The sequence below is a fragment of the Sabethes cyaneus genome, chromosome 2, assembly GCF_943734655.1.
Source record: "Sabethes cyaneus chromosome 2, idSabCyanKW18_F2, whole genome shotgun sequence".
Lineage (NCBI taxonomy): Eukaryota > Metazoa > Arthropoda > Insecta > Diptera > Culicidae > Sabethes > Sabethes cyaneus.
This window is the reverse complement of record NC_071354.1, coordinates 91,631,986-91,647,536: the sequence shown is the minus strand read 5'-3', so window position 1 is coordinate 91,647,536 and position 15,551 is coordinate 91,631,986. Positions and strand designations below refer to the sequence as shown.

At 40.8% G+C, this 15,551-nt stretch overlaps 1 protein-coding gene across 1 annotated transcript in view; it reads left to right on the top strand.

Moving 5' to 3' along the window:
- The window catches only part of LOC128735689 (uncharacterized), a 136,315-nt gene extending 122,921 nt beyond the window's left edge, over positions 1-13,394 (top strand). The window contains exons 4-5 of the mRNA XM_053830173.1: positions 12,405-12,701; positions 12,979-13,394. Of these exons, the coding sequence (XP_053686148.1) occupies positions 12,405-12,701; positions 12,979-13,394 (713 nt within the window). The remainder of the gene's footprint in view (positions 1-12,404; positions 12,702-12,978) is intronic.
- The last annotated feature ends 2,157 nt before the right edge of the window (positions 13,395-15,551 follow it).

Genomic DNA, 15,551 nt, shown 5'->3' with positions numbered 1-15,551 from the left:
CATTACAAATAGCGCTTTTCTAGTATTTCATCTTAGCCTTCCCAAACACCTTACTGGAGGGGATTTTTCTATAGTATTCGTGTGCAGCACAACACACTTCATACATTTTCAAAATTTATCTCGATAATTACCTTTCATGAATCATTTCTTGAAGAAAAGTTCATTGCGCCTGGAAAACTTTTTTTGTAAGATTTAGTCACTGAATTCAGTACGGGTGTTTTGAATACACGATTGAAACTCACAATATTGTGAAAAGTTAGCTATCACAATAAGAAGTTTTACAATGGTTGTTTCGTAGGTATCATGAGTTACTAAAACTGTAAAATCGTGATGGCCCGACCATAACAGTGGTCCGACGATAACGACAATACCCTAATCTCGTTTCTCAGTTTTCGATTCGAGGCAGTAGTATGGGGCCATCCAGATACCACGTGGACAGAAAAATACCAATTTTCAACCCCCCCGTCCCCCTCCGTGGACAAGCGTGGACATTGGCTCAACTCCCACCCCCTCTCCTGTTTGTCCACGTGGACATTTTTTTGCTTATGTCAAATTTAACAAAACTGAAATGTATTCTGCTAAATTTTATTTTCAACTTGATTTATGCAGTATTTATAGAAAAAGCTTACGTGAATGGAAGCTCCAGTCTAAAGGCCCCGACACAATGCATACGGATTTTCAGTCGTTGCGGAAATTTGAGTTTTTCCATGGATTTTCCGTCAATTTTCCGCAGCCTATTATAATCCGTATACAAGGTGTTCGAACCTTAATTCTTGTGATCTTGTCTACTGCAAATTATTATCGACTGCAATAAAGTCCGTTTCAGCTTGACTTTCGCTTGACGATTCATCTCTGTTCAGAGTATCTTTGTCTAACCAAAGCACCTCAGTTTGGCCGTCTACTTCAATACAGCACAAGACCTTTCCGATGCGATGTGATTTATAAAATTTTCTGCAGGCGAATCCTTTTGGAAATACGTTGCCCATGGATGCCCTTCCATTTGATTTTGAGACAAATTACAATCCACATTTGGTGCAAGCGCGACCTAAATGATAAATGAGTCACGTGACTGGTGAATATTCATGGATTCTTTTGTTACCTTTATCATTTTCAAAAGAGGGCAAGGATTGTAAAACAATAATAATATCTTTATTACTGCATTACATCAAATGTCAGGTTCGACAATCAACAGCTATGTGTACTAACGCATGCTTAATCTTTTCGATAAGATTTATACCAGATATGTGCCCTCGTAATGATCGATTCATGTGTTTAGGTCAACATATGCCTCAGAAGAACTCAAAAACAATCACTGATCAATGGTTAATGCTAATACATATGTAGAATCCATTCAACATTGCTGTTTCTAATTTCTATTTTTTATAGGAAAAAAAACTTGTCCACGTGGACATTTTCCATACCCCCTCCCCCCCTTCCGTGGACAAGCGTGGACATTTTCAGACCCCCCACCCCCCTCTAAGCTGTCCACGTGGTATATGGATGGCCCCTATGAAGTAATTTTGCAAATCAAGCGAGAAGTAAACGTTGTCTACACTCATGCGAGCGAGTGTTAGAAGCATAGCATCCAATGCTTACTCCACTGACGCGAGCGTACGACAATCAACCGCCGATGATGTGTGCATCCATTCTGCTACCTACACATTCGCAAACGCAAACAAACGCGTCTCGTAGTATCTTTCTGCACAGCCCGCTCACGAGGCCCACAACTCGTGAGCAGCCAACACTGCCAACAGTCCGGAAGCGGTTGCGCCACACTGGATACAGATTTTGCATTACTTTTTCTGACCAAACTCATACTTTTTTTTCGATTTTCTTGGACATTGCTAATCTAATCTAATCTAATCTAATCTCACGCTCGATTTTCTTGAACATTGCTAACTTCAAAAAATAACGTCATTTTCTCAGCACTGCATGTTCTAAATCATGACTAAAAATAAATAACTACATTCGTTTCGTTGGTTCCTAACACTTTGTGTTAAAAATTCCAAAATAGAGGCTGTTTTTTGTTCCGAATTCATAGCCGTCGTTACGCATTAGTTGATTTAAATTTTGATAACTCAATAAAAGCTGCGAGAAAAACCAGTCCAAGTTTCTAACCATCAACTGTTGTGCTGTTTTGTTTTAACCACGGCAAGCTCTACAATTCATCGCGCTCTCGAGTGGATCAGAAACATAAGTTTTTGCGGTTGCTGCCCGTGTCGAAGTTGTTTCTGGTCCCGTCCGCGCTTTGACAGGCTTCCCGATGCATGCGTGTGCAGTGCAGTTGTGCGAGTTTATGAAAGTTTATGCGGAACTACTTGAGACACGTTTCTATTCCGTCCTATGGCCTCTGGAAAGTTTCAAAAGAGCCTTTCCAGTGCAGTGGCTCTCTGTGTTTGCCTTAGTGTGTGGCTCTAAGTGCGCGATGAAGTGCTTAAGCGAAACATGTACGATCGATGTGCTACTCGTTTTTCGCAATAAGCGTGAGAAAATGCAACATATCAGCAATTCCAGGAAAAAGAATATTCAAGAAATGTGCAATCCAAATTTAGATTATTTTTTTCTTTTTCTTGGATATGACTAATTTCAAAAATTAATTTTATTTTCTCGGTAATACAGTAGAAATTTTATCTAGAAACGATTTTTCTGAAAATACGATGGAAAAAACTCCAAAGGAAAGGAAAACCATGGTGCGAGCGCGTACCAGCGTAACAGTCAATACCTATTTTTATCCAGAAAGTATCAAACCAATCAGGCAACCAACCAACCGCCGCTTGCATTTCTTGTGAAACAAACTTTCCGAGATATGTTACCATTTTATATTCTCGTAAAACATTTTAAAACACTGGGCCATTTAATTTATCTTCCATAGAAATGAAAATATTCAAAATTAACTTTTCGGTCCCTTCCAACACTGAACAGGGAAAGAGTTTCATGATAAGACTCTTGACCCATAAGTTAAACATTGAATTGAAAGAAAGTTAGTTTACCGTCATTAATTATCGTCCTTTCAGCATTCTCCGAACTGCTTCAAGCAAATGTAGCAACCGTGACGAAGTATTCAATCGAAGAATATGACGTCAAAAACAAACTAAAACAAACAAAAAAGTTTCAATTACACCTTCCTTGCTGATGTGAGCTGTTTAGACGGGAATCACTTCCGTTGAGCGTTCTTCGGGGCACAAAATTAATTAATCAATGATGTCAGCTGTCAGACACCGTACAAGATTTCCGGTTTGTTTGAGTATCGTAAGCCAACTTTACTATCAAGCTGTACCCACCAGTGTAGAGTGGGTACTCTATAAAGTTGGCTGCACTTTAAGAAAACCAGGGCAGTATAAAAAGTTCTTTTATGTGCCGGGTCAGTTGAGCATTACGCAGCTCGGCTGAACGAGCAGCCAGCATCATCTTAATTAGATTAGCCTAGATGCAATGGTGTCTTTTCAAGTGAAACTGATGCCACTTAATTGTACTGTTGCTTTGCAATATTTTCCGGAAGTTTATTTAAAGAAAATAATGTTTTTAAACTCAACTCTCGACAAAAATTATACAAAGTTACTAATAAACACGCTTTCATTCTCCGGCTCGTTGTGTTGATAATGCGTCACTCTTAATGGATTTTCACGCTGCGTACAGCAGGACTACGTCAACTGCGAATGCTACTGTAATAGCTTATTTTCCTGGAACATCATACTCGGAAGTACAACAATTGCACATACGTGAGAAATAATTGCTTAATTTCAAATCATTGTTTGCCAGGCGTTTTCACAATCCGGTTCTGTGTCCAGCCGGTGAATCTCAGTGCCGGCATTGGTAGTGTTATACGCTACAACCATTGCTGCTGAGACTACAATTAAATTATTCACGTATCTGGGCATAATTCGATTCCATGCATATACATGCATTCATGCATTACCATAAGTATCCTTCTGAAAGCAAAATATCTCAACACCGCGGTGGAGGATTTCCTTTCCATTTGCTGCCGACTGCCGGTACTAATGCGAGCTATCAGCCAACCGAATGCACTGCTTATGGTGAACCATTAGAGTGTCCTGCGGTGAAATCGCCCGATGTGATGATAATATGCAACCCTACTACACTACTATATCGGTATAACGCAGCGAACTTCGTTTTCTTGCTCTTGCATGATTTTCTTCTAATTAAACGGAAAGACTTTAATTTAAATTTAATGACTCTGATACACGAGATCCTCACTCGCGGCGCGTTGTTCATCGCTGACTGAAGCAGGGATTACCGATGAAGCGAGTCGAGTCGCGTCGGTGGCAGCAAATATCTGGTGAGTTTGTTCTGCACGAAAACCATTCTAATGAGTTTCTGTTACTAGTGTCTGCATGACAGTAAAGCATAATGTCCCTAGTTGAAAAAGTGCAGACAGCTTGCAGTACTTTTACTCCATAATGAGAACTGTATGTGATTCGAAATTTTTTTGTTCGAAACAATTTAAAACATGCGGAAAACAAGTGTGAACGACATTATGTTCTACAATCATAATTTCTAATTGCTCATTCAAGTAAAGTGCCAGATAAGTTAAACCCATCCCAATGCTAACGTTATGTATCCCATACCAGGCACTAATTCAATTGTGTTGTTTTTCGCACACTAAATTGCACCGAAAAGTTCCCGAAATCCGCTGCAACGACAATCAACGGCATACGCTGCAATCCCGCTGACTCATTTAATCAACAGCGCAATCAACGAAAACAAAAATCATCTTGATAAGCAGTACCAGTTCCTCTGTCTGTATATCCGTTTTGTTGAAATCCACACCAGCCAACATCAGAGTCGAGCTATCGTTGGCAGAGAAAAAATAAAGAAAAGAAAAATAGTCGTTATGATTTTACGATCGTTTTTCCCCGGGATGCTGTCGTGGTCTTTTCGAAAAGCAAAGGAAAACAGCTCCTTGAGCGTAAACTTTTTTTTTGTGTGCTTACGATTAAAAGTTAAAACAAGTTATGATGGAAGTAAGTGGTGCTTTGTACCGATGAATTATAGCGCCAACTGACCTAGTAATGGGATCTACTAACTACTATTGACGATGTATAAATATATACGTAAAATTAAGCTAGATTAGCTTTAAAATTGCGAACGGAATTTTATTAGTAAAGCTTGAAGTTTAAGGCGCTATTTATACTAATTTGAAAGTAGCATTTGATTGAATCAACCATCCAATCCTTTTAGCCAAACCTGTCAAATTGTGAGTCTTATCTAGCATACTTTCCTAGTTAAGCACTAATCTTCGAAAATATAAATTTTCCGTTAAACTTGCTTCTTATCAAGGTGGTTTCATAACGTTCCCGCAGCTCAAGGGAGCATTTTGGGGCCTGTGTTATTTTCGCTCTTTGTCGACAATGTTAGCAAGCGGCTGCTTTCTGGTTCAAGCCTGTGTTATGCGTATGCTGTGAAAATTTACCTGCAATTTAAGTCCACCAATTCCAAAATTCGTTGATTTGTCTGTAGTATGGTGCACGTCCAACAGCATGCCAATTAGCATTCACAAATGCACTGTTATTAGCTTTTGTCGTAAAAATCAGCAACTGGTTTTTAACTAACACATTAACAGTACGTTATTTCAATGCAATGATACATCATACATGTCAATTAGACAACACCTTATTGTAAATAACGTTAATACCCACCTTATAATTAATAAAGCCTCTCTCTCTCACCGTCCCTATATTTCTCTACATCTCTATCTCTATCTCTATCTCTATCTCTATCTCTATCTCTATCTCTATCTCTATCTCTATCTCTATCTCTATCTCTATCTCTATCTCTATCTCTATCTCTATCTCTATCTCTATCTCTATCTCTATCTCTATCTCTATCTCTATCTCTATCTCTATCTCTATCTCTATCTCTATCTCTATCTCTATCTCTATCTCTATCTCTATCTCTATCTCTATCTCTATCTCTATCTCTATCTCTATCTCTATCTCTATCTCTATCTCTATCTCTATCTCTATCTCTATCTCTATCTCTATCTCTATCTCTATCTCTATCTCTATCTCTATCTCTATCTCTATCTCTATCTCTATCTCTATCTCTATCTCTATCTCCCCATCGCTTTCTGTTTCTCCGTCTCCCTGTCTGTCTCTATCTCTATCTATATCTGGCCGAAGTGCCGTGCGCCACTTCGGATATGGCGAGCAATATCCAGGTTTTCTTACAAAGACTATAGATTTACAGAGACCATAAATTACAGAGACGACAAGGTACTGAAAATCCGCTAAATTTTGAAACAAAACGGAGAGTACCATCTCAAATAAAAGTAACTCTCCGTTATGATTCAAAATTTAGCGGAATTTGAGTGCCTTGTCGCCTCTGTAATCTAAAGTCTCTAGAGTCCTGGTGTATGAGTGCATTATTGAGGCGTATGATTTGTATTTGCTAATGCGTGTCAAGGGTCTATAACGGATGACAACTAAAATTTTGTAATTTTTTTTCTCAAGCTGTCAAAAAAAGATAAAGATACATGAAGAACATCTGATTTACCGAAATTTAAGATACATTATCAATTGTTGCAACAATATAGTATAAAGTAAGGAGGGGTAAAAGTACGATGCGGGAAAAAGTGCGATTCAATGATTTGTCGGGGCAGACTCCGGGTAAATTAACTACATTGGTATTGATGGGTGACTACTTTGACAGCAATGTTATTTTAGGGTGGTTTTGAGAAGCGTGTAGGGCGCTATATCTCTGCATATTAGCGTTGATAGGAGGAAATGCTTATCAACTTAGGAACTATATTGTCTTGTTTCATTATGCCTGATTTTTGTTTTCAGGTATAATAAATTCAAATTTGTCACGAGGTTTTCAAGTCACTTTAAATCTCGCATGTGCATAATATTTTTAGATATGAATTATCAAATTATGGGTGTATATGAGCACCAATGGCATTATATTAAATTTATTAAAAGGTATTTTTTAAGTATCTTAATTTTCGTAATTACTGGCTTTACCAGAAAATTTTTGAATAGTCAGGTTAGTCTCATATAACTCCCTCCATCTACTAACAACAATTCCTTTCCCGAAATACTTGTGAAGATGCAGAGGATTCCCTGGTCTTTAGTAGCAACAAGTATTGGACTAACATTCCTTCCCATCCCACCAGGACCCGCATTCGGACGTGGCCGGCGTCGGTATTGATCAGCATGCAGGGACCTGATAAGGTTGCACAATGAAGAATAGCGTGCTGTCCCAAGTATGCTCTTTCCAGCCATCATTTTGCAATTTTCATCGGTCCTGGTCAATAACGGAGTAGCAGCACACGGGCGGTATCCTATGCTTATGCTTATGCTAATGTTATTTTAGGGTGGTTTTGATGTAATTTTTCGTTATACGGCAAATACGATATCAACATGAGGATATTACTTGTTGAAAATTTGTAGCAGCGTTTTACATCACTCACATATCTGTTTTGAAAATACGGTGAAAAGAATTTACAAAATATATTTCGGTTTTCCGTAATTTAATCTAACCCCGTCAAGCGCTTAGTGGGGTAAAAGTGTGATTCACGGATGGGGCAAAAGTGCGATTCATGGACGAGGCAAAAATGTATAGCTAATTATATACAGCTTTAGGCACTTCATCACATATACTAGAGATGGAAGATCTGCAGAAAACTGTGTGCTCTACAGATGTTGGTCGAAGGAAACAATGTTTTTCCACTGATGAAACAAAAAACAATCGTTTGGAAAAGTTTCGATCTAACGGAGGCTGCAATACACCAGCGCAAAATAGGAAAGGTGCAAATTGAGAATATTCCTTACCGAAACATAACGCAGTTTGGAGATAATATGGTTTTGTTAGCTGCTGTTGTGCTAATTTCATGGATTCGAGCTTCGGACTTTTGCCCCGCGGTATTCGCATTTTTACTCCGCTAGTGGGGTAAAAGTGCGAATCGGCACTTGATCAAAAGAAAGAAGAATTTATTTTGCAAAACACTATTAGCGCAGATGATTTATAGTTGAATGTAAAGACATTGAATTACTGCATCACTATAAAATATATTATGTTGTTGTCCTTCTTTATATCTAACGAAAATTGATGACAACTTCAAACATCGCACTTATGCCCCGCGTTACTGTACATTTGAAAACGGTCCGTAATCGACTGTTCGGTGAAGCTTACGTTTGTTGTTGGAACAGGAGCGTTATACGGCCGTCATGTCAACTTTGCGAATGCATCTCTTGATTCTACCAATCAACTGTTTGCAATTCGTGGCTCTGCAGTTATTTTTGTACACCAAGGAACTCAAAATCCTGAAGAAATCTTCGATTGGGCTCACTGAGACAGATTTTTCGGGCCGTGGTTTTTGAGTATAAAAGGGATCGAATGGGTATTCAGGAACGATTGTGTTTTTTGGCGTAATGCGATGATGCTCTATCAGGCCAAAACACGTATTGTCCATCTGCATGATGTTTTTGAGATACTGGATCAAATTTTTTATCAAACATTCGTCTACTGCACATCTTAATTGAAAGCTAAACCTAGCTAGGGCTTGTTGTCGAAGGCATGAAAAAGAGAACGATGTCCTTCTGTGTCAATAACTTTAGCTGCTCTTCCACTACCTTGCTTGCGAATAGTTGTTGGGCATCTTAGGATATGGTTAAAAGTCGAAGCCGCAACATATTCGCTTTTTAATTGTTGTACCGTGTACTTTTTGCCGAGATTTATTTGGCAGTTCGTAGAAGTGTACAACGCGCTCCCGACATGCCTCTTGTTTCGACGCCATTTTAAGCAAAACTGGGTAAGCATAAACAAAACGAAAAATATTGACAAAAAGAGGAGAGAGAGAGAGAGAGAGAGAGAGAGAGCTAACACTTACATGCTCTCATTTCTCTCTGAGATCGTTTGTTGTTCAGTCTAGGGGCCGCGAAAAAATTCCAAAATTTTATTTGTCACCTGTTAGATGCCTGCACCTGTCTAAATGTGCGCGACTTCGATTGATGTGTCTTTGTATCACATTAAGCTCATATGAGGGTGCTTTTGCACTATCACAATCTACGACGCTTGTGTGTGTCCTACTGCTTCACCTGTTGAGACGTGCATCGATGTAGGGACGGATTTCGCAGGATTTCTTCCTGTGCGTGTGCGTTTGTAGATGCTCGAATTATCCCCGATGATAGATTTATTCTACTCCGACAGATGGAGATGTCGCGACTTCGATACGCAAATTGACCTCTTCAGGTGCTTGCGCTGTGTCCAACCCGTCGATGCCGGATCACTGCTCGTATCTCCATTTACGTTGCAATTCCGACAGAATTTGCGTCACTGCTCCGCTAACGGCATTCCAAGTGGTCTCTGCTCGACACATTTCGGCGACAATATTCTCCGGGTTAAGAATAGGCATACTTTTTCGCACTGTCTCGAAGCTAAGACAGTCGTACGCTACATGCTCTAACGTTGCTCCATGTTTATACATTCCGGATAGAGCACATCTCAGAACCGACCGCCACCTTCTGGCAAGTTTAGTCAACGTGGCTGTTAAAGCTTAGCCGGTCGGTACAAATCACTCCCAGGTATTTCAGCCTACGTTGCGTCGATTATGATATGATCTCTAACGGTGATTTGAGCCTACTGCACTGCTTTACGGTTGTTAACTACTAGTACTTCCGCCTTGTGGTGGGCTCGCTGGAGTTTCACTCCGTGCATCCAGTATGCTATCATATCTATGCTCTAAGTCGCCAGCATTTCCACCTCTTCCAACGACTAACCTGTGTCCGTTAGGAAGCTTTAATGTCAACACGTCGTTGTACACTCCATTCCGCTGCGTGGAACCGAGGATGGCGCCTTGAAGGACACCCGCCGTGATTCTGATGGACTTTTGTGCAACTGACGTGTTTTAAACCAGCACTCAACTCTGAAAATAGCTCCTCAGAATTCTGCACAGGTTGTCGGCGACTCTAAATCTGTGCAGCGCTACGGCAATTGCTTCCCAACTGGAATTGTTGAAAGCATACTTGATGTCTATGGCAATATTGATCTTTCTGCCGCTTCTACATTGACGGTTTCTCGGCTCTCTCGATTACTATCCGGATTGCATGCACCATGGACTTACCTTTCTGGAAACCAAATTACTTGTTGGATAATTGCACGCTCTCCGTGTATCTCGTCAATCTGTTGAGAATAACTCTTTCCAGGAGTTTTCCGAGAGTATCCAGCAAACATATAAGCCTATGCAAAGCAGGATCATCCGGTGGTTTTCCAACACCAGGGTAGTGGCATTTGTACAGGCATTTCTGGATCACCGACCTAGCATGTCCGAAAAGGCCAGGATCACCGTTTTCAAAGCAATGTTGGGCATCTCATCCATTATGGGGGCTTTTCTGGCCTTTAATTCCGTTGTGACTACCGCAAGTTCCTCGTTGGTAATTATTCTTTCTACGGCGTTGCCATCCTCCTGCTCACCATAAGTTATCGGGGCATGCTGCGGAAAGAGTTCCTCGATAATCGCCTTCAGCTCATTTGGACATGTTTCAGCGGGCATCGATTGACCTTTCAACTTTCCCATAGTGATGAGGTATGCATCGCCCCATGGGTTGGCATCAGCATCTTTGCACAGCTCTTTGAAATAGTTACATTTGAACCGCTTGATCTCCTGTTTCAGCGTGACCCTAGCTACTCTGTAGACTTTAAGTTCCTCTCTGTCCGTCTCAAAGTTTGCATGTATTCTGGTTCTGAGACATCTGGCTCGCTTAGTGCCTCATTTCACCAAAATGCTAGTAGCCGTTTGTTCCGGGGTTCTCGCTAGTTTTTCCGTTAACTGATTTGGGTTCTGGGCTAAAGGTCCACTCTCTACTCGAAGTGCTTCAACGAAAAGATTTTACTGGGACGGGGCAGCCGCACTATTAGCCCACTCGCCGCTTCCAAGGGCAGCCACCCTTCCTTATTCAGGTAGCAGAATAGCACGTTTGTCAGCCTCATTGCATCTGGTCCTGAACGTCGGTCCTGTGTAGTGTGTCTAGTATACCATAATTAGAATCTTACTGTTGCCAACCTAATGTGCATATTTATTTTAAGTCCACACTTATCCTCTAGATACGAACCATCCCTGATATGGGGACAAGCGCTCTGTCTCTCTATATCTGTCTATCTCTGTTTGTCTGTCACCATCAATATCCCTCTGGTTCTTTAATTTTCGCTATCTGCCCCTCTCTATGTCTTTATGTCTCTGTCTGTCCATTTTTGTCTCTCACTCTATCTCAATTTCTTCAAAGAAAAGAACTTTTTGTCTCTCTATCTAAGGCTTTCTCCAATTCTCTTTCACTCTCAGTCTTTCTCCAACTCTCTCTCTCTTTCTCACTCCTCAATTTCTGAGTATGTCATTCTCTCTCTCATATTCTCTCTCACTGTCGGATGAAGATAACCTTCAATTAGCAAAGAGAGTTTTCTTTGCAATGTTATTTTGTTTTGCTCTGTCTTGAATGAGCGTCAATTTCGACATCGTCAAAAAACTTTTCAATAAATCAATCAATAAAATTTCAAAAACAAGCTGGTATAATGCCATTCGAAAAAGTTTTCCATAAACTCAATTTTTACAAACATATTATTTAAATCAATTTGATAAACAGAGTCAATATCTAGCATCAAATGGCTTTTTAACTTTATGTTGATACTTATGTCTTTTAAAATGGTGATATTCATGCCTGTTAAAAATAGGCTAAGACCGTTATTTTGGAGAAGTTTGTTTGTACCTCTGAACAGTTGAAAATTTATCCGATATTTCTCTGTTGTTTTACGAATTTTGCCGGTTGTTGCGTAGTTCTTCAATAGCACCGACTAAATCGTATTGAACTTATTGCTTTCTAAGAAATTAGCTAGCTAAGCTAAGCTCAGCCATTAGCTAGCATCAAAATAATCCAAATTTTTAGCTATAATTTCAATTTGCAGAAAGAGTAACCCATAATTTTGTAAAATTTGGAAAATTATGACACAATTATGAGTCACTTCTATTTTCTTTCGAATGACTTTTGAAATGATTATGGTATTTAGGCTAATTTTTTGGCGGGCAACATATTTTGTTATAAAGAGGATAAGTAGTTCGGTTCTAATGTATTTCATTAGTCATTTTCTATAAGCAACGAAAACATGTGAACATTGAAATCAAAATATTTACTGCAATGAAATAACCACTGTTCGTAATTTGTTAATAGCTTGAACATGAGTTGAATTCGGTACAGCTATACTGTAAATGCTGACCAACAGCACAACTAATGCCCCATTTACCACTAACAGAATTAATGATTCAAAAACTGTGCGTAATTCGTTTACTCCACCAGTTCACCGGACTACATACATACAAAACGAACGACATGAAACCAACTTTTGCACGGCAGCGTCGCTTTGAACTCATCTTATTTCTTGCTTACTTTCCGTTTCAGTCCCAACGGCAACCATTATTGGCGGACCGGATCTGCACGTCGACAAGGGCAGCACCATCAATCTGACCTGTGCTGTCAAATACAGCCCGGAACCGCCGGCGTACATATTCTGGTACCACCACGATGAGGTTATCAGCTACGATTCGAGCCGCGGTGGCGTGTCCGTTATTACGGAGAAGGGCGACGTGACCACATCCCACCTGCTGATCCAGAATGCCGACCTGGACGACTCGGGCAAGTACAGCTGCTCCCCGTCCAACGCGGATGTCGCCAGCGTTCGCGTTCACGTACTGAACGGTAAGTTTGTTTCGAGCCTCCCCAAGGCGATCCTGCACACAGAACGGAAGCCCGTGGTACAGATTGACTGTTTGCCGGTCGCTGTACATAATTTGTGGTTTTTTAGTTGACCTCGCTGGACAGGGCTAGTTCGAGTATCACCGCACTCATCGTAAATGGACCTTTCAATGACATATTTCTTCGATTCCCAAACATGGGCTTTCGACTTTTCCGCTGTGCAGGATCAGTTTACTGCCCTGGTTACGATTCATCGTGTATTTATTAACGCTCATATCAGTTCGGGCGGTTCTTTCAGGTGAACATCCGGAGGCCATGCAAACCGGATCCGCTTTAAGTCCAGTCAGAAACGGAGGCCCACCATGTCTGCTGGTGCTTGCACTGGCAACCCTGCTAACCAGCTGGATGCTTCTGATTCGATGGCACATAAATGGTGTTCGTTTGGCCTTTCCACACGGTCGGCAAAGGCAACGGAAGTCCACTGCTGATGAAGCTGCAATAACAGCTGAGGCTGAAACGACCGAGTTGTTACCCTCCAGCAGCCAATTGTTGCCGCAACTAGGCAGTTCAGCACTTCGACATCGAAAAAAACAGTTCTCAGTGCATCGATTTCCTCGGATGATGATGATGATGGCTAGTGGTAAGATAGCTTTCGATAGCACCTGTCCTGGAGATCGTCTAGGTAGTGGGAGATGATAAACCATCACCCTTGGAGGTCGCAATCATCCTACCAAGCAGCCCCATACTGTACCATCCCACCCGGATTCAGAAGAAACGACATCGTTGTGTCCTTTAACGTAAAGAAAAATCCAGAATAATGTGCAAGTAATAAAAAAAACATAGAGAAAAATACGCCCAAGTCGGCTCTCGGCTGTGCTGCACGAGCAAATCCTGGGCTGCAAACGCTCACACAGTCACAGTCGCACGTACGCAGGCACACTAAAGCATATTTTCTACCGTTGTGAAAGCACACAGGCAGTGCGGATTCTGTGCAGAGATGAGAAAAATGTTTATCTTTTTTGGTTGCCTTTCCCGGTGCGGGGGAAAAAAAGTTGAACCCCAAGCGGTATAATAAAATAGATAAAACATGAAAGGAACAAGTGTTTGCCAATCCCGGTGCCGTCGGGATTATTTGCAATTGCAACAATCAAAACGATTCGATTCCGAAACCCGATGGAAAGTAGTAATCAAAGTCGAATGATTTCGAAAATACCATGTTGATGGGTTTACTGATGAGTTGAAATGGATGTACGGAGGCAGGGAATACGTAAGGAATGTTTTTACCGATAACCATTATGCTCTGTGTGACCTCTTCTGAGCGTAAGTTTCTTAATTTCTGCCTGAGGGAAAGATAGATTACCCATGATAATTTATTTTTAGATTCTTGAATATATTTAGAATGGTTCCAACCTCTGCGAGTCTTGGAAGAGCTAGGCCAAAATTGTAGAAATGCCTACCAGAATAAACATTTGCTCAGGTGCTGATGCTTACAAATAACACAGACATCCCATATTATCAAATTAAGAATGTAGTGAAGATGGAAAGAACGATTTTGATTCATCTTTCCCCTTGGGTTTGCTCTTTTATTTGATACCACAGCACTTCCTTGGTCGGTTCTACGATTATTTTGGGTTGTTTTGGCACGAACGAACGCAAATGAAATAATTTTAACTTTATAAATAATCTTTATCACACTCGTGCATACAAGTGTTTCTGAAATGTGCAATTTTAAGTTTTCAAGTTAATCGTTTGTTGGGCTATCTTTAATTGGGATCAGGTCTTTAACCGATACTTTTTACTGCAGCAGCCACACCAGGCTTCATTTTGCTCACCTTATGCATACAAAGGCAGAGCAATCTGCTTCTCACAACGAACAAGTGCTTTCATTGTCTGTTCAATCGTTTCCTCTCCCTCCGAAAGATGCCTGAATACTGTTTTCACTTACGACCACTCCTCTTGCGCAGAAGGAGCACGACTATAAGCAGAGCTAATCTTTTCCTCGGACACTGAAGACACGAGACTCTTTGCTCCGTGTTCCAAAGAGAATATGCGACAGGTAATTATATGAACTGGGAGGATTTGCTCCGTGACATTGAGAGCATGCGTTCGGTAGCGCTCCGGCAGAAAAAAAAGTTAAATCAATCGGCGGCAGAGCAAAACAACAAAGCACAGCAAAAGCAACAAAAAATTCATCGCGTCGGAGAAGGTAACATCCGACTGAGAGAGAGGTAATCGGTTCGTTTTCTGCGCTTTGCCAGTAAAACGCCGAAAATTGAGATTTTTTGCAGACCACGGCAGAAGCCTGACCACACCACCGCGCATTAAGATTTATACTGTCCGTCTAGTGGTGAAATACAAACACTATGCATAACATTACAAGCAGTTCACTCAATCATACCTCCGATTGTACTGCAGAACGAATGCATTCTGATCTTTTTTACATTTTCATTTTGAACAAGTTCCCTTTGCCGTTTGGAGCTGCGAATGACTGCAAAACAGTTAATAATGGACTGATAGTCACCACCCTAACGAAAAGCAACCGTACTATCGTATGATTCAATACAACAAAAAAACAACCACTACATTTGCATGGAAGAAGTAAGTAGGACGCCATCCGATACAAATGAATATTCTGCTTGCGTCGAACCGACACTAGGCGACAAACTTTTACTGTGCGTAGCCGGTTTGGAGACAAAGAGAGAAACGAAAAGATATGTCACCTTATGCTCCCAGTCAGTTTGCAGCTTACTAACTTTACTTTTTCGGCGACAATCCGCTTATCGAATCCGTGCGAAGTCAGGAACCGTCACCATATTTCTCGGTCTTGGCCTGCCGATCTCCGGTCGTCCCCAA